This window comes from Alosa sapidissima, chromosome 4 (assembly GCF_018492685.1).
Source record: "Alosa sapidissima isolate fAloSap1 chromosome 4, fAloSap1.pri, whole genome shotgun sequence".
Classification (NCBI taxonomy): domain Eukaryota; kingdom Metazoa; phylum Chordata; class Actinopteri; order Clupeiformes; family Clupeidae; genus Alosa; species Alosa sapidissima.
Genome location: NC_055960.1, coordinates 33,130,482 through 33,154,737, shown reverse-complemented (window position 1 = coordinate 33,154,737; position 24,256 = coordinate 33,130,482). Strand labels below are relative to the sequence as shown.

At 42.8% G+C, this 24,256-nt stretch overlaps 1 protein-coding gene across 2 annotated transcripts in view; it reads right to left on the bottom strand.

The window, feature by feature from the left end:
* Positions 1–21,877, bottom strand: part of grm2b (glutamate receptor, metabotropic 2b) — a 33,281-nt gene extending 11,404 nt beyond the window's left edge. For both annotated transcript variants that reach the window (XM_042090400.1, XM_042090401.1), the window contains exons 1-3: positions 21,063–21,877; positions 14,159–14,819; positions 2,741–3,578 (exon numbers count right to left, since the gene is read on the bottom strand). In XM_042090400.1, the coding sequence (XP_041946334.1) occupies positions 2,741–3,578; positions 14,159–14,692 (1,372 nt within the window). In that variant the 5' untranslated portion in view covers positions 14,693–14,819; positions 21,063–21,877. The remainder of the gene's footprint in view (positions 1–2,740; positions 3,579–14,158; positions 14,820–21,062) is intronic.
* Between the last annotated feature and the right edge of the window lie 2,379 nt (positions 21,878–24,256).

The window sequence follows — 24,256 nt, the reverse complement described above, 5'->3', positions numbered from 1 at the left end:
ATCAGTGAACACCCCTGACCACTCGGTGAGTTTCACGTCTTTGCAAACCAAAGTTTAATGCGTATTAGGAAGGATTGTTCCAGTGCACCTATGCAGCATTGTGGAGGAGGGGGGGGCGCTACCACAGAAACCGAAAATTCTCAGGACAGCAGCATGTGTCCAAATTTCAATCTTAAACGTTCTATTTAATCATAAACTATCTGAAAACAGGGCTTTAAGTGTAAAATACCGAACTTGTCCTTTAACAATATACCGACTTACGAAGATGAGTAATTAACACGAAAACGTTGCCTGGTGTCCCTTTAACCAATAAAAAAGAAACGTACGGACCACCTAAAAAAAAGATTAGACCTACTTCAACAGTACATTAGCCTACACAATAGGCCTACTCACTGTACCACCTTGCTTATTGTCTTTGCACTTTGCTTATTGTGTCAGAGGATTCATATGATTTAAACTGCCATATCTTACATAGACAGTGTTGCAGAACTGTTTGGATTTACATGCAAGTTGGTTCAATATTGCAAACAACTAAACTATATTATATTTTACCACGTCTGCTCGCGGACCACTTGGGATAGCTTGTGGACCACACTTTGAGAAACACTGATCTAGAGTTATCAAACAGACAGCTAAACCTGCATATCAGAAATTAGCGGTGTAAAACAAATTTCTCTTACTATGAAACATTTATCTCTGAATAGCTAAGCCAAACGCTACTTAACTCCTACATTTTGGCACTTACGAATTGTCACCAATACAAAAAGTTCTGCTTGCAAATGTATTTATTCATCCACCAAAATCTCAGTATCCTATTAAACTCCTGTTGTGAATACCTCCATTATGAGCATTTACTTACAAAAAGGCATAAGTTATAAACTTTTTTTTTTTTTGCTTTTGGGTGGACCATCTTTTTAACGAGGGCTTGTTTGAGCAGAACTTTGAATGCTTTCCATCTGAAACAACAGCTCAGTAAAAGTCTGCCTTTACATCTTCAAAGCACAGAAAACATCCCTGCGTCTGGCACTGATTAAAGAAACCTACAGGCCTCATCCTGTACCGTGAGTAAATATGCTTCCCTGTGGAACGAGCAGCAAACCTCTATGATTTAACTCTCTTGCTTTATGCCATGAATCTCACATTACTAATAGGCTCATAAGAGATGTTGCTGTACATACTCCAAGGCAGTCCATTTGTTTTTCTTGCTCTGGAAGGGCAGGTTAAGTTTGGAAGCAATATCTTGCTGGGAAATTATTCAAATTTGTAGTGTTTCATAGATACATAGCCACATGGGTATTTCTGTATTGAAAAGAAATCAAATTCATCATCCAAGGGTCAAAACTTTTACTTTTACTATTGTAACCATCTCCTTGGCAGATTGCATATATTACTGAAGCAAATGGAATTGATCAGGATCACTTCAGAGGACATGTAGCACCTCTAAATGTCAATATGGACAGAAGAGCAAACTGTAAGAATAGACTCAGACTAGACTGCTGCGATCGCCTACATTGACCAATATTGACATTTGCAGGACAAGCCATCAGATGGTTGTTTTCTCTTATTGCCGGAATCCATTCTTTCTCCCCTAAGAGACGGTAAGCAGACAAACTCTGAAGGTGCAAAGATTTCCGTTTTCCATAGTAGTAGACATGGCAGGATAAGGCTGTCTGTGCACATTTCAGCACACAAATTCCAAAGGCCACCATTAGTAGTCATAGCTTGCATCCAGTGAAATTCAGAATGTATGGAGGTTTTCATTTGATGAGTGTTCACTGCATACATGAGTTTGAGAGTTTCCACCACCAATTATAGGTTTTGTTAGTTAAGAAGAATGGTTCTACATTTTTTTCTTGTCCGGGGCAAGGGAGAGATAGATTAAGGGGTGATTTCATATTTATTCACATAGTATTGGCTTTACATTAAATTGGTTCAATCCTGTTTTGGATGGTGATGATATTTGGATGTTAAACAAATAACACCTAAGCCGTTCAGATACCTGGTCTGCAAATGTCTGCTGGTTTAGTAGTGACAACTACTTTCCAGTATTCCAGCACTTTCTCAATGGTCACTTTGGAACCTTACACTGTAAAAGACTGTTCCACTGTTATATCATCTAAACTACAGCATCCTTATTCTCAGTTTCAATGTACAAGAAACACATCCTAGCAAAGCCTTTTACCTACCCTTTTACATGTCTGAATGTGTCACATTAGCAAGACTCTCTACTTTGAAAAAACATCAGAAAAAATAGACATTCTTTAGGCGACACATACTCTGAGATAGAATCGGTTTCGATAATTTTCACACAGACAGCTAGGTGTTGAACTGGATCTGTTACTGAGCTGGAAGCTGATAATTAGTTATCTTCCCCTCCCTTACAAATCTCAGAGGCCAAAGGAGCAAGCATCAGTAGCATACTGCCTGTGTTAACTCTTTCATTCATGACTCAAACATAATGTACATGCTTGCCAATAGACCTCTAGGCATTCTTATCTATTGTACTATTTATACAATTTATATTTTAATATTATAATATTATTTAGGAATATTTAGGAATGTAACTAATTTGATTTAATTTAAAGCTGTGCATTGTTTTTGACATTTTGTGGCTTCATCAGCATATCTACACCTGCCAGCATTTGAAATATTCTGACGTTTTAATTTCCTTTTCAAACCGATAGTTTTAAATCTAGATAATCTAGGCCTGGTTCTGCCTATCCGTGCTGGCTGCACTCACCATCAAACTTGGTCTTGAGGATGAAATCCCGGTAAAACCTTTTCCCGGTGCCGGGCTTCATGGCGTCACACAGTCCAGTGGTGTTGGGGCAGACGGCCTGCCGCATGTTATGCAGTGCGTGGGCCATGGCGTACACCGCGTTCACCACGAACATGATCTTGGACTCCTGCTGGAAGGCCCCGTCCCGCAGGCTCCGCATGGCGCAGCCCGGCTCGGTCAGCCTGCAGCCGAAGCGGTGCTCCCAGAACTCCCGGAACCAGGGGTTGCGCTTGTTGCCGTGCGGCGTGAGCTTGGTGAAGTAGTCGGCGAACTCGCGGATGGGGTAGGACGCCAGCTCGATGGTGAAGGCGCCGTCGGCCACTGCCTCGCTGCCGCGCACCACGCTGTCCTGCGCGCCCCAGCCGTCGCTGGCCACCCACACGAAGGTGGCGTTCATGCGCATGGCCGCCACCAGCAGCTCCCGGGCGTCCTCGCTGCGCGTGAACATGATCACCACCTTGGCGTTGCCCTTGTGCTGCAGCGAGCGGATCACGTTCTCGAAGCCGTAGCGGTTCATGGAGCGGCTCACCTTCACCGAGGTGGCGATGCAGATCTGCAGGGCCCGAGCCTCCTGCTGGAAGGCGTCGATGCCCGTCTCCCCGTAGTCGCCCTCGGACGCCACAGTGGACACGTAGGTCCAGTTGAAGTAGCGCAGGATCTCCGCCATGGCCTTGGCCTGGTAGAAGTCGGGGGGAACGGTGCGGGCGAAGTAGTCGTAGCGGGATTTGTCGCTCAGCTTTGCACTAGTGGAGGCATAGCTGATCTGGGGGATCTGGAAGAGACGCAGTAAGTTGGCCACCTGCAGAAGGAAGAGAGAGACAGCTTAAGGGTTTGAGAGGGGTGTTTGTGTGTTTGTATTCGGCATTTGGAGGAAAATGCCGTTTATATTTATAGGCCAGATATTATAAAAAGGAACATATTGGTCATTTGAGGAAAAGGAGCTCTACTGATGCAAAAGCAGTTTCAGTAAAAAAAAAAAATGCTAAAAAGTTGACCACATTCACATATGAGTCAACAATTTTGACTAGTAGGCAGACGCCCTTTCACTTGACCCTCACACAGAAATATCCTGGGAATGAATCCTACAGTATTACTCACACACTGAGGGCTGTGTGTGTGTGTGTGTGTGTGTGTGTGTGTGTGTGTGTGTGTGTGTGTGTGTGTGAGAGAGAGAGAGAGAAAGAAAGAGAGAAAGAGAAGAATCACCCATTACATCAATGGAATCGAAGAGAGATGATGGCCCTGAGCTGCAATCTGTTTCTCTGGCAGTCCATGCTGAAGTTTCTTTCTGTCTTCATCCTTGTTTCTGTGTGTCTCTCCGTCGAGACTCTGATGGAGATTGTGACGCCCCGTCTCTCTCTCTCTCTCTCTCTCTCTTTCTCTCTCTCTGTCCCCAGTCTCTCATGCATCTGTGTTTACATCTTCAGGCGACGGCCCAAGAGCCGCACTGTGCCAGGACCAAGCCAGATGGCCAAAAGATGATAGCAACAACACCAGATAAGAAGTGCTGCTCGCAGTGCCTCACAAAGAGAATTGAGTTCTGTCTGTGGTCCGTGGGCTCTTAATTAGAAATTTAGCACAAACTGACTTGTCGTGATGCACTGAACCTGACAAACTGGCTGGTTTGTCGGACTCTTAGACACATAAGCATCTGATTTGCCTTCCACATTGCTAACAGTTATAGTGACATGATCACAGCATTTTACAGTGGCTTCTTCTTATTATTTTAAAGCTGGCTAAATGGCTTGAGCATATTTGAAGAATAAATGTTCTGTTATAATCTGTAGGCACACAAACACTCCTGTGTTAGATGGGATGGGAGGGGCTGAGGAGGGGTGGGGTGGGGTGGTGTAGACGCGAGCGAGCGAGATGGAGTAGGCATGAACGTGCAGAAGCAGGCAATTTGTGGTGACAATTAAGCCCAGGAGGTCTGTGTGATTGAGATTTGTGTGCGTCTCTATAAGCGGCACCGCTGAGAGCATCCTCCCCTCCTGATGCTTTGCGCGCCTAAATAAAGCCTCAGGCACAAGGACTCCCAGGGTTGGAGAGAGTGTATCTCTCCTGTCTCTCTCTCCCTCTCCCTCTCTCTCTCTCTCTCTCTGGTCCTTATTTAAATTTGTAGCTCTGTTCAAAAACATTGCGGCGCTCATATGTTTATAGGCGGTGGGTAGAGAACACCGCATAGATGCCCAATCATTAGCGTGTGACCAGTGTGTTTGGGGATCGGTGGCTTCAGGAGAATTTGGGAAGAGAAAAAAATGATGTGATGGATGAATGTGGTGATGCAATTAGTGCAAAATGATCAAAATGGAGGTATGATATTATACTGTGTGTTTGTGATTAAAGACGAAATGTTATTACCGGTAATCATGAATTATACTAGCCTAGAAATCTAGACGCACCCCTAGCGGCAGCTAGGGGTGCGTAATTTTTGTAATTTACATCTTGTGAGCTCCAGAAATTGAAACTCAATCAGGCCAATGAAATCATGTATAGAATCGTTAGGTGGGCTTAACATAATGATTGATGGCAGAGTTGCAACGGTTTGGCTTGAATTCCCTGCTACTTGAAAACAAATAAGATGGATGTTGCTGTTGGCGAACAGTGTGTCACGAGTTAAGCTTTTATTAAGTTGGCAAACGTTTGAACTAGCCAACTAGCTCCACTGGTGGAAAAACGCATGGGACTCATAGCGCTGCCGCTGTCCTATTGCGTGCAGAGGGAATTTGAAAGACAACTGATTATCCCGCCCCTCGGACTGAGCACTGCGAACGGTGAGTGCCCAGACCCTACATTTTAATGTGGGTCTGGCTCGTCAGGCTAGAATTATACCGTGGCTCATGAGGAAACTTGACCATGAAGCTTTCCACTTTCCATAAGGCATAGTATCTATAAGATACAGTATATGATCTACTGATGATACAGTATGATATACTGAATATGACCATGAATCATATACGGAATAAGACCATGTGTAGCCTACATGATGGCATTTAGATTATTGTTATAAATAGAATAGTTAGGAACAGAGTCTATTAGCATACATTCCAGGATAGTGGAATAACTGACAGTGTAAAGATTGGGCAAGTGTTTCCTAGTAATCGTCAGTGGGAGCACATTGTTGGTCCAGAGGTTTTTTCTCCTGTGGGACTGACTGGCATTAAACTGATCACTTGAACAGTCACAGGGCTTAACACACTCTGACAGAGCCTCTTTAACCAGCCAATAGAGATCATCCCTGGGGACCTGAGTTCCTCGGCTGGGCTCTGAAGTGAACCTATGATGCACTTAGACAAGCGCAATGCCATGCAGAGTGCACAGCACCACAAACAGTTGCCTTCTTCTCTCACTGGGTGCCTTGAAGGGCCTTTTTAAAACTCATCTCTATAAACAGGCCCTCCCTGATGCCTGATGAGTATTGTATTGGTCAGTTATTAGCTTAAGAAGTATATTTTATTATAATACTAAACAATTGCTCTCCTGCTAAATATACAGCTTTACACAGTGGAGAAAGATGACAAAAATGTGGCACCTCCTGTATCTTCCACATTTTTCTTTTTTGATTTACCAGGGGAGTGTCCCACATGGTTTAGTGACAAGGAACACTATACTTGGAGAGTTCGCCCACAGAGACTTAACAGATCAAGTTGTACAATTGTTGTTGAAAAACAACTGAAAGTCACCTCAACCGAATCCAAACCTTAACGGTACCATAACCATAAACGGTAGTTAACAGTGTGTCAACAGACAGTGTACATAAACGGTAGTTAACAGTGTGTCAACAGATAGTTTGTTGATAACGTGAGCATCTGTGAGCGGACTCGAACTATCCAGGTAAAAGATACGCCCACTGCGGTCTTCTGGTGAGCGTATGTTGTGTCGACCAGTCATGAAAACTGGGTCTAATTCCAGACTCTTTTCTTCAGTGGTTCCATGTTGGTGGAATGAACTGCCCAGTGCTCTCCGTTCCTGTGGTAGTTTTGGGTCGTTTAAGAGGGGTCTAAAGACATTCCTATTCAACATATACTTAGTTGTTTAAGCGCTTATGTGTTATGGTTTATATAATGTTGTTTTATTTTAATTGGGCTGTTAATTAATTTGACATTATTGTTTATTATTGATATTCTCCTTAATGTAGTCTTAGCATGTCATTGTTTTTATATTATTGATTGAATTGACATTATTGTTTTATTATTGCCTTTCCCCTTTTTTACATTGCTGTTTATTAGGCTATTGCTTGAATTGATATTATTGTGTACTATTCTCTACTTACTATATTTGACCTACATTTTAATCTGTTCCCTGTTCAATTTTAAATATTATTATGTTGTTTTGTATTTATGTGTCGCTTTGGACAAAGGCGTCTGCTAAATCCATAACCATAACAAAAGTGTGACCTACACCTGGGTAGGCTACATTAGAGAGTATGTCAGGAGAGCTCCATGGTTCCACACGGAACATGAAGCCATAAGGCTCTTCTAACCCACCCAGGTTTGTCAATAAATCACATTCTAAAGACCCACCATGTGCATCTTCCTAAACGTCTGATATTGAGAGTGGGTTCAGAGACTGTTTTGTTCTTGATGACCTTCCCACTAACCTACTGTTTTTTTCTCCTGAAACAAGCCTTCTCTTTGCATGAACCGTTGCGCATGTAACAATTATTTCTGAATTATAAAACATAAATACTTACAGTTTCTTTCTGTTTGATCTAAAGACAAACCTTTATGTGAAACCAAATGCACGACTGCATCAGTTGGCTGATTCATAACAATCCACAACTAAAACTGATCAGAAAAAAGAAAAGCATTTGCCAGAAAAATATACCATGGCTTTGCCTCTCTACTGCATTATGGCTCCACAATATTACTCAAATGTAATTATGATTTTATTGTCCTCAATATATTTTTTTGTGCGGTGATAGACAGCAAGAATGGAATGGACAATGGTTTCAAGAACCACCGGCTGTCACTGGCTTGTCAGTTAGCTGTCAAATATAAAAATTAAAATAAAAAGCTTTGTCCTGCCTTGACCGAGAACCTTCTCAGAGTTTCAGTGAAGCGTTTGACAGTGTCTTTTTCTCTTTTGCCGTCTTTTCTCTGACAAAAGGGAAGAAAGCCTCAGCTTCTTCAACACTCTTCTGTCTGCACAAGATGTCTTCTTAAGAACTCTCTATAGCTCTACGCATCTGCTTTCAACTATTTAACTGTAGCTTGCCATGAATGTGTAATTTCACACACACTATCTCTGATGGAAAAAAAAAAAAAAGACTGGCAAGGATTTAGAGTGTGTTTTGTAGATATTCACTATGAATGTACGTCATGCATACTAGTTGAAAGAGAGGCAGTAGGCTCTCTCGTGGCGTATACAATGTTTAAAACATGAAAAGCCCATCCGCTTTTCCCAAAGGCCGCCGCCAAGCATGGTGTGTAGACCTTAAGGAAACATTCCCTCTAAAGGAATGCAAAAGACAATGACAGCGTTGTTAAATTCACCATGTAGACAAGCTGTCCTGTAGAAAACAGTTGCCTTGATCCTTTGCTATTGTGCAAGTTTTTGAATAGTTTATTATGACACTGGATTTGAATTGGTAAGCTTGTGAGTGAAGATGCTCACTTATCTAGCTCATAGAACCTGTTAGCCTTTAGCTATCTAGCTCATAGAACCTGTTAGCCTTTAGCTATCTAGCTCATAGAACCTGTTAGCCTTTAGCTATCTAGCTCATAGAACCTGTTAGCCTTTAGCTATCTAGCTCATAGAACCTGTTAGCCTTTAGCTATCTAGCTCATAGAACCTGTTAGCCTTTAGGGCTCTTCAGAATTATCCCTACTGACCAAACATGGTGTTTGACAGTCAATTATTATTAGTCTACTTCAGAGGTTTTTATGGGCTACTAGGTTTTTTTGGCGACACAAATTCAGTTTAATGGCATAATGAATGTCATGTGAAGCTTGGCTGTTGCTGGTCTTTGCATACTTTTTAATTCGTCAGTTTTAGACCAATGCACCTTACTTTAATGTTTCCTTTCATGGCATCAGGAGACAGACATCTCAATCACAGTTCACATCTCATATGTACTGTTCTATCCTGACTGGCAAATTTAAAGGGCCAAAAGTACTATTCTAACCTCCTGATTGCGCGTATGTGCTCGATCACTCTGGTGAATAACACAGGTCTTGTTTTACCCATTGGTTATACATATAACTCAAATACCATGTCTTGGTTTGCAAGTAATAAGCTGTGTGATCTTCCCTGTTTTAGCTGTGAGTGGGTATGTGGATGATTCATGCTTATTAAGATTGGAGTTTTTTTAAGACCATGAGAACAGCCGGTGTAGTTATTGCATGGGGGCTTTCCTGTATTCTTGTGTATATGAAGGTTGGTGGGTAGGGGAGGATTTTAACTGTCTATATAGACAGATTTGCCTCTCAAGTAAGCAATTTTCTAGAGAGGACACAGCATGGTGGGTCAGTGAAAAGCAGCAGGCCAACATTTTGAATAATATGCCAATGAATATTAATGTGTTTTATTTCATATTTCAATTGACTAAGAATTAGAGGACCCTGTGTTCAAGGAAGTACAGAAAGCAACCTTTTGGCTAGATATCCTTAAATTAAAGTCCTGATACAGGTCTTCTGCCTTGGATTCAAAATGAGCTTTATCCAAATCCATTTGTAAATCTAGGGAACTGGCTAGGGCAAATCACATGTCAGGGAGGTAGGGTGGCACGAAGGAGACTTCTCTATGTCTTAACTATGTAGAAATATCAACTGAAATAGTAAAAATAGCTCTAACCCTGACACTGAAAAGAGTGGAATCCGTCTTAAATATCATAATCAAGGATACAAGGATACAAGGAAGTTTATTGTCACATGCATATAGTTACTGGAAGTAAGAAATGCAGTGAAATTATGTCTGGTGTCAGCCTATTTGTGCATTTATGGGGGGGGGGGGGGGGGGGGGTTAGTAGATTAAGTGGCAAGGGCTGCATAAGAAAGGTGGGGGAGGATTGGGATTGGGGGGTGCACCAACAAGGAGCACCCAAGAGCAACAGGGGCAAGGAAAAACTCCCTTACCAAGGAGAAAACCTTGGGCAGATCCACGGCTCAAGGGGCTAACCCAACTGCCAGGGGTCTTGGTGTGTGTGTTGGGGGGATGACAGGGGAGATGGGATAGTGTGCTGTGTATGTGGGGAGAGGGCAGTGTGCAATATGTGTGTTGGAGAAGCTTCCTCATGAGACAATGTGCTGTGTATTGGGGGGAGGGGGGCAGTGTGCTGTAAGTATGTTAGAGGTGTGTGTTGGAGAAGCTTCCTGATGAAATAATGTGCTGTGTATGTAGGGGAGGGGGGGGGGGGGGGGGGGGCAGTGTACTGCAAGTATGGTGAAGGGACTTACTATTGCAAGCAGAGTACTGTATGTATGATGTATGTGAGTGATGACAGTGAAGATGTGTGTGTGGGCGGGAGGGGAGTGGAGCAGTGACTGTGTGTGTGTGTGTAGTGTGTGTGTGGGTAGGTGGGGGCAGTGTGCTTAAGTATGTAGAGGATGTGTGTTGGTGAAGATCCTGAAGACAATGTACTGTGTATGTAGGGGGGGGGGGCAGTGTGCAGCAAGTATGCAAGTATGTATGAGGAGGCTTACTGTAGCAAGCAGTGTGCTGTATGTATGTGAGGTGATGACAGTGATGATGTAAGTGTGTGTGTGTTGGGGTGGGGGGTGGGGCAGAAAGGCTAGGCAATCAAGGACATGCATCATAATCCATCAACAATCAAGATCTGGTTTTGACCTTTTGGACGTTCTATTGAGACACCTGCATGAAGTCTTTCCCCTACATCTTGAAAACCCTTTGCAGAGGAAGTGGGAATACAGCTGTAAACTGTTCTCAATCACCACCCATTCATAGCGCAAGTACACCATCATTTTCATTTCAAGCTTGAGCCGAGCAGTAAGTATGGCTGACACTTTTCGGGTGGGGGAGGCAGGTGCGCCCAATGCTGGAAGAAAGTTCTGGCAAAAACCTGATGAAGTTCCACCACCGAGTAACAAGATTAACACACTTACCCCAAACAGAAACAAACATTGCTCCTGCATCTCAAGAAACACATTAGCATAGACAGACAATTTCTCAGAGTGTCTTGATACCTCTGCTGAGGGTACAATACTGCAGGACATATTTATGCATGTTATTAGTATTCACAATACCAGTCTCCCACAGGTTCTGTATGGAAATATGATAATTTATTCCATGTCACCTTGCAAGGAACGAAACACAATTCTCAGAGAGGAGAGACCTAGCAGCAATGTCTGTTGTAGATGTCAGTCTCTGGCACCATGTCAATAGGACGGCACCTCTCTTCCCCCGCATCCGATCGCCCTCTTAATGCAGCGCTGCTTGGGTAATGAGCTTGGTCCATGTTTATGCATTCCAAAAGGCAGTGGGGGAGAGGTGTAAAATGGCCCTGAATGTGGGTAACTGCATTTTTATTAAACTAGTTTTCTCTCTCATTTCCTCAGCAGGACATGTGGGATATGAGAGGACAGATGACTAGCCATACAGACAACAACAACAACAACAACAACAACAACAACAACACTTCATCTGCTCAGCTTTCAGGAGTTTTTGTCATCCTCACTATCTGAAGAGAATAAGCCAGTGGTCATATTTTTGGTGTTAGCAGTTGAATGGAGTAGTAGGGTCTAACACTTGCCTCTCATGCACAAACACTAGCTAGTTCTCCACACTCCACACTCCTTACCATGCTGGTTCATGGTGGAGTTGAAATGATCTATTCCACATTACAGTTCACACATATGCCAGCAAACGGAACAGTGTCACAGGCTTCTGTTAACACTTTCTCACATAATTAATGCATTTCTATATATAACATGATACTTCAGCAATTCTGTAGAGGCCTTAGCCTGCTGAGAAAACAAAGTGTGTGTGTGCCTGTGCAAGTGCGTGTGCGCCTGTGTATGTGTGCGCATGTGCGCAAATGTGTGTGTGTATGTGTGTGAGAGCCTGCCTCTCTGTTTGTCTTTGAAGATGTAATGTAAGCTAAAAGGGTGCAGAAGCTTGTTGTTATGGTCTATAACCGTAATAAATGCTCTGGCTGGCTACATACAGTCTTAAATGGGCCAAAAGGGATGACATGTCTGCAGAGAATTATTTGTTGTACTGCAGTGGGGAAACCATTTAGATGGAAATAATTCTTTCATTAAAATTATGCCTGAAACTCGTGTTCTTGCACAGCAAGAATTTTAATCGGCAAGAAAACAAAATCAGAAATTTCCACTGAGAGAGTCTCACATCTTCCAATTGGATGGGAGACAACCTCTGGAGTACAAGTAAGCATACTCTAAGCATTTCCATTATGACATAGCCCACAAATGACACTTCGGCAACACACTGTCAGTTGCAGCCCAAGCCACTCTTTTGATCATCTTCCTCTTATCCAGATGGCAAGGAGGGAGGAGTGAGAAAACAGTGCAGAAATAGCACATGCGATGCCATGTGTTAAACTCCTTTTTTATTCAGGCACGGTAACGTCAAGCCGATCTTGGGTCCTTGCCAGCTCCTCTCTCTCTCTCTCTCTGTGCAGACGAGAGCACAAGGAGGCACCAGCAGCCCGCTGATGAGCATCATCTCCGCTCTGGTTCCCTTGTGGGAAGAGTAGCGTTGGGGAGGGCTAGGGGAACATTCCTCCATGCCAAGCTTCATCTCTACCACACAGGCCAGCTGCCATCTGAAGCCCCACCGCTGTCCTCCAGCCTAGCCTGGCACCCCTTATCATCAGCTGACCACGGTCGGATGAGCTCAAAAAGCCCCAACAGTGGTAGCACCAGCGACAAAGTGCATAGGCACAACTGGGTCATGACTCTCAAGTAATTAACATCACGGGTGAACGTGAGGCAGGGGTTTTCTTGAGGTTCAGTGTTTTCCTTCATCTTGACTGGTCACTCACATCATGACCAGACCTTCTGGATAGTAGCTGCACTAGTCGTTTGAGTTCAACCTCTTCTCCCTCTTCCCCCTTCCTCCTCTTCATTCTCCACCTCTTCCTCCTCCTCCTCTTCCTCCCCCCCCCCTCCTCTCTCTCTTCTTCTGCCTCCTCTTCCTCCTCCTCCCCCCCTCCTCTCTCTCTTCTTCTGCCTCCTCTTCCTCATCCTCCCCTTCCTCTCTCTCTTCTTCTGCCTCCTCTTCCTCCTCCCCCCCCCCTCCTCTCTCTCTTCTTTTGCCTCCTCTTCCTCCTTCTCTTCCTCCCCCTCCTCTCCCTCTTCTTCCTCCTCCTCCTCCTCCTCCTCCTCCCCCTCAGCTCTTTACTGTGCTCGTCAGATCAGCGCAATCACTGCTGCATCTCATGTGACACATGTGAGTGTTGCATAATAAGCGGCTGCTCAGCTCATGCTAATGATGACCTAGAGGTGTTTTCATTAGTTAATTTCTAACCTAATAATCAACGTTAACGCTAATCAAACCCTGAGCATGAAGTCAGCCTTCTATCCTTGAGGAGGCAGCCACAGGGCTGACTGGCATGTTTGACAAGCAGCACCATAAACCAATCCGTATGCCTGTACTGACATTTGGGTCACCATCAAAGGCAGTGTCATTTCTAGCTCCACAGTATGTAATTTTGATATATAATTACTCATGAAAAAAAAGTAGCAATCAAGTCTAGCAATTAATTTACACAATGTTTTTCAATGCTTTGTGTCATTATATTGTCAAAAATGTATTTGGAGTCTAGACAAAAGGGTGGTATTTAAGCCATGTCATGTGTTGCATGGCTGCGCGTGCCTTGCATGATAGCATTCCCATCTAAATGTCTTTGCGTGCTGCAATCTGGAAGGCAATGTTTGCCCAGTTAAACATGACATTTTATTCTGTCTCTCATTTTCTGCATGTATACATGCTTGCACAAATAGTGTACATGTGTTCTTTTCTGATGCCCAGAGCTAGGTGACATGCCTGCTATCTCATTCTCCACCACAATGGTGACATGTCAGCCAAACTCTCACAGACACCCCAAAGGAGGCATGAGGCCAGCCTTCAAGAAATCTATTCACAACAGTGTGAGAAACACTATTTTTAATGGTGTTACTTTTGCAATTGCCTTTGGGCTCCTCAGAATTTCACAAATATGCTGAGTTGGTGGCTATTTTTAGGCTGTTTTTAACTAAAACATTGTGCTTAAATAGATGGTTATGTGGATGTATTATGTTCCTTCTGTTATATTATTGCTTTTAGTCTGTAAAAGAGGTATATTCTATCAGGGGATCAAGGGAGGAATAATACTGAGGAATAATGTATTAATTGGTTGTTAGTGCGGCATTACAATAGTTATGATGTCTTCACCTATCTTGGTGTTTTCAATGTTACCTGGATGGAGACATCGCTGTAGGAGCCTCCAATGACCCCAGAGATGGCCAAAAGGTCGTCCTTCTGCGGCGTGGTGCCGTCGGGGCAGATGAACCCCGTCTCGTGCACCTTGGTGAGCGAGGCGCGCACGAACTCCAGCGACTGCTCCAGCGCGTAGGTATCCTTGGAGCAGGTGTCCAGGATGTGGGCGCCCAGCGTGAGTCCCGGCAGCAGCCGGCTGTCCTGGTTGATCTCGTCCAGCGCCAGCAGCATGGCCTCCAGCCGCTGGATGCCGCGGTGCTCGTTGATCTTGCCACAGTCCTCCGAGCCGTCGCCCTTCTCGTGCACCGGGAACAGGGCCCCGATCACCACGTCGCCCTTGACGATGATCTCCCGCTTGGCGCTGCTCTCGGCCGGGGTGAGCCTGGGGCTGGGCAGCGCGTCGGGGACCAGCAGGACGAGGACGAGGAACAGGAGCTGGAGGAGCCACCAGCAGGGGGCCCTGGACGATGACCTGAGTGGTCCGGAGAGGTTGTCTTCTCTCCACACTGCCATGCTCGGTCTACTTGAGTGAGCGAGTGCCTGATTACTAATTGCCGTATCTTGTCTTTCCTCTTATGCCTGAATGTTGGTCTGGTCTTCAAGTGGGAGAACATCCATGTTTGTTTGCTTTGCTTTGCACCTGCCAGTAAATTAAGAGATAGAAATGGACACTGTTAAGGTGATCTGGAGGTGTATTACGCACAACCATTCATTTGTCCAACTCATAGTGCCACCACTCATCATATAATCAAGTTTGGAAATACAAATGGAAATGTATCCGCATAGTCCACTTTTTTTCTTCATTATGAAACACTATTCACATAAAAAGTGTGTGCCTGCACTGAGGAGAGGATTGTAATGTCCCACGGCTAATGAGGAGGAGAATGTTTTAAGGTGAAATTGTCTTTGGTAGAAGTGAGACAGAGGATAGAGGAGTTCCAAGGTTGTCCTGGAGTTTTCTATAGAGATTAAAAACTCTGCTGTAGGCATGTCTTTCTTTCTCACTGTCTCTCGCTGTCTCATTAAAAGAGGAATACCTACAGAACTGTTTTTGTACAATTTGGAGGGATTTAATTAACTGGAACATACTCTGGTAGAGAAACAACACATGAAAACAAAAACAAAACAGAAACTTGGTTAATTGGGGTTTCCAGTTTAATTGCATTTTTTGTGTGCTCAACTGATTTTCATTGTGTGAGTGTGTGTGTGCTTTGAGCACATTTCTCCCAAATATTCAGACAGCATCCGCCTCCAACCATAGTTAGTCTGGATATATGTGTTTAATTCGGAGTGATCTAAACACCTGCACCAGTGGGCGTGACTCCTGCAATGACCCCGGGCCGGGAGTGTGGATGGGAAACTCTTAACCAGTTATCAGGACGACTCATCTCAAACAATGGTTGCCATGGAAACAGGCCAAAGGAGGTGGTTTGAAGCTCAGCATTACAGGAAACAGAGAATTTACAATCATTCTCCCTTAAATAGTTTGCATGTTAGTAAACATAGCCTAAATGATGAGATTATCATTCCAAGAGCATGGTGAGGGTGAACTGTATGTGCTTAAGAGGCATGGTTATAAAATGAATCCCAAACACACGCTAGCCTTCAACTCACTGCATACACCCAGATTTCAAGTGTAATTGCAATATTAACTCCAGACTACGTTCACCAGGAGGCCAAAATGACTTTTCTCAGACACAGTGGCAAACAGGAGGAAAGTGTGTTCACCTTGTGCCGAGCCGAAGCATAACTTGCCAACATGAGAGCAATGAGGTGAGGAGCAATAAGTACCCCAGCCTTTGCACCAGATGCCCCGTGGATTGCCCCATAGGTCATTTCTGTTTTTATCACCTGGCATAACTCTGAGATTCATGTCCTGATGGCTATGACACACAAGTAAAGCCCCTTTTAATTGAGCAATATGAGAATAAAGTGCTGATATGATATGCCATCGAGGTGAAACACAATAGCAGCCACCCCAGAGCAAATCATCTGGTGATAGTTAGTCTAAGGATAATTAAATTGGATAATTAAATTGGAATAAGGTACACTTGACACGCAGTGTACACCGAGGCCCTGCCAGATGTTAGACGGAGAAAGTCGTCTGAACTTGGCCTTGTTTCGTACCTCATCCACCGCTTGCCAATCTGCACTCTGCAGTGATCAGCAAGACCCCTGGCTTCCATACTGCGCAAAGCATTTAACCGACATTAAAATCACATTACTCCTCTGCGCTGTCTTCAGGAACAGATGGGCGCAGTGTGAGAGCTTTCCATTCGCTCAAACAGGGGCTGGGGGCACAAGCTGCCGGACCAATCAGAGCCAAGACACAGCTCCCTGTTTGGACGGGTTTGGGGAAGTATCCTGTTTTTTTTTTTTTTTTTTTAAATGCCAGGACAATGTTTTTGATTAAAATTGCACTTGGAATGAGGTTTTCAATGACAACGATGGCAAAGCAATTTTCAATGATTGCAAGAGCTTCCTGGTTTGTGAACAGTGTGGAGCTTGTTAGGTCTCACTTGATTGGATCATTAGACAGGACAGTTGGCAGGACAGATAGACATTGTGCCAACCAGACACACCTGCCAAGGAACTGTCCCCAATTTACTGTGCAAACAATTCCATCAGGACAGAACCAAAAATAGACCGCTTGACATTTCTTTACTTTTGACACATTTCAAATAACTTTGCAAGGGTGTGGTAACGGCTTCAGATGACAGCATATAGAGTTCAACAAGCAGGGGATATATGCCAGCGCTAAATATCAGCACTTTAACATCAAACACCACCTTTCCACAGCCTCTTTTGGATCCCGTAGCCTGACATAGAAGTATGGGCTCTGAAAACTGTTAAGATGAAGTTGGTACAGCTGTAGGATCGTGTAAATGAGGGCTTATTGGCAGTCTACCACTTGGCTAATTCACTATTTGTAGAGTCTCCAGCAGCCCCAAAGAACATGGTACAACATGGCACTGACAAAAACAAACTAGATCACCTGTTTATCTACCATCCCTATAAGTGTACCAATCAAAATGTAGAATCAGAGGTGATGTGAGTGAAAAATGGTCTGTTATTGAATCCTGATAGGTTACCAAAGTATGTAATCTGTTGCATTAGCGTGTCTCTATTTTGATGATAGTGACAGTGAGAAACATTTGAAGCTTCTCAATCATTACAAACAGGGGCACAATAGAATCAGCCCTGCGCCTTAACTCATCAGCCTCTAACATGGTCTTTTTTTTGGGGGATTGTCCATATGGAGAACATGTTCGTTTTTCTATAAGATATATGACAATAGTGTGTTAAAGGAACCGTTATGTAAGAAATGTATTTCATTAATCATAAAATGGCCCTGATATGTCACTAGACATTAAGAAATCATGTTCATTTCAAATACACTGACAACAGTAGTCCGGCCAGGATATTGTTATTTCAAAAGTGAAGTTGCAGCCCTCAACTGATGTTGATGTTGTGTTTTGTAATGTCATGTTGTGGTTTTGGCCTGATGCGCCACCCTCCACCTATCTACTAATCACAAAGTCAGTAGTGTTTCGGCATCTGGGTTGGCAACTTCGAGTCAGGGGGGAGGGGGGAGGGGATACACCGCTCTACACTAATTTGAAGGTGATTGCAGTACCAGTTTTGGCCACAATCTTACATATGATTCCTTTAACAGACAAAATGATGACCCTTAGACAGAAAAAAACAAATGCCATATATATGACCTATTTGCATGCTCAAGATCATTATGTGATATAAAATGTATGTGCAAGCTCTTTAACATGGATTTTATCTTATCATTGCAGGTGACAACTGTGATTGCTCATTTTTTCCAGATCTTTTCCATATGGGTTGTGACATTTAGCCGCAACATTTGAAATCCGTAAATTTTCCCCCCCTGCTTCTCTCCCTTTGAACATGTTTCGCTGTTGGTATTGTTCTACCTTACACACATATACATTATACATGCATTGCATCATTTACATCCTTTTGATTTCATCATTCATATTTTAGGCAAATCATTGCCATCAATAGATTAAAAATTTAAAAGGAGTCTCACATTAGTGTTAGAGTGTGAGTTTCAATCTGATGAATATTTGTTTTCCCAGTTAGCAGAAGGCTACTCTAATTCAATAAACTCTTGGCAGACACACTGTCTTTAATTCATGCTTTTCTACTTGTTAGATTCTTTATCATCTGTCTATAAGATGATAGAATATGCAATCTTTCTATGGAGAGTATCTTTATTTCAGCCATTTCTTTTCAGGTCTGACTGAACATCACATCATTGTACTCAGAGGGATGACCTATGTCATGTTTTTCTCTGAACCTCCCTTGTGGGTTCTATTCGAGTAGTTTTCTATAGATTCATCACCTCCATTCATGCTTTTAGCAAAAGCAGCTGAAAGGACTTTTCCATGAGGGACAAAGGCACTTTTGGCATCTTTGATGGCTCCTCACACTGGCACATATACTGTAGAGCCTAACTTGACCACAAAGCCAAAAAGCAAGCAGTGATACTGACAACTGATTGAGCTAATGCCAGCCTACTCAACATTTCAAGTGACTTGTCTATGGCAGTAACTAATGAGGAACTCCGCCATTAGGACACACTACCCACTCACCATATTAGAGCTCAGGAAATCACTGAATATTTCCAACATGAATTCAAACTGCTTGTTCTTGTTTTTGGTTATAACAGAATAAAAAGACTTTCTTGCCACTCCACTGTCGTAATGACAAAAAGGCACTCTGTCATATAACCTTTCAGACTTAATTTCCAAACCATCACCATGCACATAGTGCAATTATGACTGTAAGGTGTTCTTTTATGACCTGTGAAACGTGTGTAGAATATCTTGTTCAGTCACATATACAATACGGCATCTCATTTGCATGTTATGCACTGTATGCCTCCCACCACAGCTACAAGAGCATCATACCCCTACATTAATATTCACAGACTTAGACACTCTCATGATGGAATAGCAGAATCTGCTATACCCCCCCTCCCCCCCACACACACACACACACACACACACATCACAGTTAAAGGCATAACATCTGATAATTGGCTCACCGTCTTAAGCATAATTTGCCAATTAGTGTAACACTGATGTAGGCATAAGGGGTGGGTAGGGCAGCACTGCGCTCTAGTGGAAGAGTGTCTTCTGGTTCTGTGCTCTGCCATTTCAATGTTTGTGGGAGTTGGACATGGAGGTGAAGTTGCTTCAGGCAGCGTCAATAAAACAGTTGGCCTACCAAGAGTGGGTGTGTCATGTCTGTTGCCGACAAAGATAAGGCTGCTGTGCCACAGGGAAATACAATTGTAAACCTGAGTGAGTGATAACACAGCTTTGCTCTGACTAGCCATACTAAGGAAGAGCCTCCTGCAAGGTGACGCTGTGCAAACACCTTCACAACTCTTCACCCTTCTGTTTTTTGACCTCAAGGAATGGTATCATCACTTACAAATTCAAATTCAATTGATGTACCACAATTTCTGTATAGACTTTATGCAGAGCTGTGAACTTTTCTTGCCACTAAAAGTAGATTTAGACTCATATTTAAATTAGAGAAAGAGAATTCCAACTGTTGTAATAGTGATTACTACACTTTGGTACACTTTGGTAGGCTTAGGCTAATGTTCAAATGAGAGTAGGGCAATGGGGAGCGTTCTGTTATGATCCCTTCAATGTGCAAACACAACAGATTATGAAGTAATCAGTAATCATTAGAGCAAGGCAGCCTTGAGGTCCTCTATCCATGCGGAAACTTGCTAAATGCGTGTAGTTTTTGTATGTTTCCCTAGCACTTTAATTTCAAAGTGAATCAATGTCTATGCAAATGTGACAGCTTTTGACCACACTAACAAGATTAAGTCACACACACAGATAAACAAGCCATTACATTGTGCTATTGCATGAGTCCTTCTCTATCTGAGGCTAAATTAGTCTTTATCTAGCTGATGGCTAGCTATTCTCTCCTCTCTGAGGGAACATGTATTTGACATTTCAGTCATATTCATTAGTAACAGAGAAAGGTACATATTATCAGTTTTTATTGACATGATGCACAAGGCATTACAATCTAGATTTTTTGGTATCATGGTGTATTGTATGTATTGGTCAGTGTCAAAGCATCTTACTGTTAACAAATGAAATATTTACACTGTATTCACTGATAGGCAGCTGAGTTATGTATAGGTATGCGTTTGAGAGAAGATTAATAAGAGCCGTTAACTTGCTTAAACACAGTTAATGCGAATTTTTTACGCATTTCCTGTACATTGAAACAAAAACATCACTAATTTAAGAATGCATTTATGGGGAACGCCTAGTTAACTCAACTGGCATGCAATTTGGGATTGGGGTGATTATTAGAGTGATTTAAACAGAGTTAAAGACTCGCCATGTAGAAAAAATGTTTTGCAACTAGTTAAATGCTGACTTAATTAGTTGACGCTGTGTTGCTACCCTGGAGAGGTATTTAAACACGAGGTTCACATGTGTAATAACTGGTTGTTACCGTGACTGTTCTATCCCTTTACCTTTAATGAGAGACATGCTAAACACTGATTCTCTGAGAAACATTCTAATTCCTTCCAAATCCTTCCAATTAATACATTTACATTCGCTATTTTACAATGAAACGTATCAATCAGAACAACTGAACGTCTAGGACATGCAGAGCATCTATGCTAGTGGGAGTGGCAGCCCTGTGCGTCTTTTTACTGATTGTTATTCATACAGTATGCTCTAATGATTCTAAACTATTATCAAGATGTTAGACCTATTTCAAGTTTAAGATGTGCGTAAATAAGATGGCATATAGGCTAGCCTAACATGCGTTTAATAGTGATGTTGAGTGGTTTTTGCCTTACCTGAAATAGGGTATTAGAATCCAGAGAAATGTTAAACTTCAGTCTTCGCATCCAGCAGGTCTGGAACAACTCATTAAAAGTACAACTTTTCTGTGGTTAGTAGTCTGATGGCGTTGCCTCAGAATGCATGTATCCCGAAAGAAGTCAACAAGTCAAAGCTCTTGAAGAGTCTTCCAGGTGCTGCCAAGAAATGGATCTGTCCTTGGTACTGAAAAAGGGGCCCGGTGTCATGAAAAGGGTCTTTGTGCATTTTATGAGCACAAAGAACGAACACTGCTAACTTTAACACAGAGTCCACAAGCTCATCAAATGTGTTCACACATTTTTACCAGCCGATCATATAATAGCGCACAATAGCCTACCGTCAGGTAAGAATTCTGCACAGTTTTGCACATTCGGACCACGCAATAAGTTAGACAAGACGTCTAAGATAAAGGAAAAACGGATCTGTCTATTACGAAATGCCGCTGGAGAATGTCTTGTGGTGTTAACGGATAGTCTACGCTGAGAATTGTGAAGTGCCAGAGCGTCTGATCTCTATCTGTCTTAATCGCGGACTGAGCGCGCCTCAGTGCTGAGAGCTCCGACTGACTCCGTGGGAAATAAAATAAATTAATATTTTTTTTAAATCCCGTTGTCACGACCTATCTCATGAACTAATGGTATGCTTGATCTTATACCTAAACTTTGGATCGCGATACGTTTGGGCTTCGTCGTCTTGCTCAATGTAACATTCTTTAGGAAACTCAAACGAGTTCCCTTGTAAGTCAGCTGTTCTCAGACACTGGTCAACAGGCTAGGCTGTAGCCTAAAGAAGATGTGTTTCTCGACCATGACAAATAAAGTAGAGGCATAACTCAGGGGAAGATTCCATTTCTGTGTAATCCGAGATACAACTCTCTGAAGGCCATTTGAGTGGCAGGACCAACCGTCTTTTAGTTTTGCGTAATCGAGCCGAGGGACATGCACCTTTTACACTGGGGGCCTGGGATCTTGGGCGCAACTCAACTCTTGTGCTAAACCACATTTAGCACGAATAAGAAGGGCACAAGGAGGAATGGACTCTACCATATCTTAAATGAAATAGCAAATATGGATAGTTTAATCCATAGTTTAGGCTACTATATAAGAAATGTCATCTTGCTCTCTTGACGTTTAACAATCTTGCTGAAATGGCTACAGTTCGGGGGTGCGGGGTTATGCTACGTAATGTGAAGTATTTTTTCAGTAGGCCTACCATTCCAGGGTTGAATCGGTCGACATGATTATGATATTGTAGCGTATCTAAGTTTATCAATCTTATGGTTGGCAAGTTAATGTTAATGTGTGTACTGTCCTGTGATAGGCTATGTTATGGGCCAATGTTGGGGTGCCACCCTTTTCTTCTTGCCGGTCGTGAACCGAGTCAGTGCTCTTTTTAAGTTGAACTAGGGCAGTGCTTCGACACGACTAGACACCTTACACTAGATAAGTCCGTTTTTGCTCCTTTATTCACCCCATGCATTTTTCTACACACCCCCCCCCCCCCCCTTAGGCTACGCTGACTGCATTATTTTACATGGTCGCATGATCATAATAGCCACACAACGATATTTGAATATTTCAAAAATGAGAAGCACAATATTATTACACATTATTATTTTAAAAAAATCAACATTTTCTCAATGTTCTATAACATTTTAGAGGACTAACCATGCAGGCACCTATATCTCATAAGATTCCATCATAGAATTTTGACATAGAAGAGGGAGTGGGGGGGCGCCGTCAGCGCTGAGCGAGCAGATAGGCCTACGAGTACTGAGTTGCCGTCTATGGAAAAAGATGGATAAAGCAAAAAAAGCTGTTGGCGGGCTAAAAATAGAAAAAGAAAGAGGGAAAAGGACGATGGCATGTCAAGGGATGCAACAGCAGTTAAATAAGTGGACGGTGAAAGGCAACAGGTAGGATTTAAAGTGATGACGTCTGTGCTTGGAGGCTTGCAAATATGAATGTTAACAGACTAACTAGCGTTTAATGCCGATTTAAACATAGCCTATTCCATTCAGATAGCTAGGTGGCTACCCATGCTCATACTGCACTTTTAATGGCCAACTGCAAACAGAAATGTCACGCTAGCAGCAACTCATTACATGTTTTCCATATCCTAACAATTAAGGCTCCTTGTAATAACTTAATATTGTGTTGTCAATGTGGTGCAAACAAACAAGGCTAGAGTAGGCCTATCAGCCTGTGAACAATAGCTGGCAAAAGGTTTAGACTCTCTTAAAGTGACAATGCATCATTTATCAATACTTATCAAGTATAACATCAAGTTAAACATCAAATTGGAAGAATTTCTTTAAAAACATATTCAATACACACTAATGCACAGTAATAGTGTAAATTATTGGCCTTTTTTTTTGGGGGGGGGGGGGGGGGGGGGGGGGGGGCACCAATATTGTTGTTGCATACCTCTCAAAAAAATGGGTAGCTGCACCCCTGCATATACACATATCACCCCATCAGTGTTGCGCGGGTTTGGTGACAAGCGGCCCGCGGTCGCCCGATATTTTAATCAACCCGACCGCAACTTATAAAAAATTATACCCGACCCGCGATCCAACCCGCTTTTTTACAAAATGTGTGCTTTTGGTTATAGCCTACCATGCAGTGTGACAGTAGGCCATTTCTGTAAAACAAACTAATTTGTTTGCGAAACTTTTTGCAGTAGAACTACACGCAGTAGACATGCAGGACATAATGTTTGCCTGGGCCATGGACATACATCTTTCTTTCGAAAACAGAAATGGTGAGGCAAGGTAGGCAAGAGAGATACATTGCTGGTCAAAACGTTAGCGTAAGAACTGGTTTATAATGCTGAATGAAGCACAAAGCTTTACTAAAGCACATCCACTGTTTAAAGTCACAAACACAACGAACTAAGGTAACTTTTATGCATGCGCGAACCTATACATCTACCGGTAGATATGGCTGTGTAGTCTGTGCCATAACATTCCTGCAGGCTGCCCGTTTTGGCTGTCATAGTTTTAAATGGCTTCGCAAGAAGTAGGCCTACATAGACCATAACTTGTACTACTGTCATCTTTAAGAACTTTTCCCAATATTTCCCATAGCCTATATCGCTTTTCCTGAAGGGGTGTCTTTATTATTTTAACTCGCGTCTTCAGCTTCTTTACTGTTGACTTTACTGTATT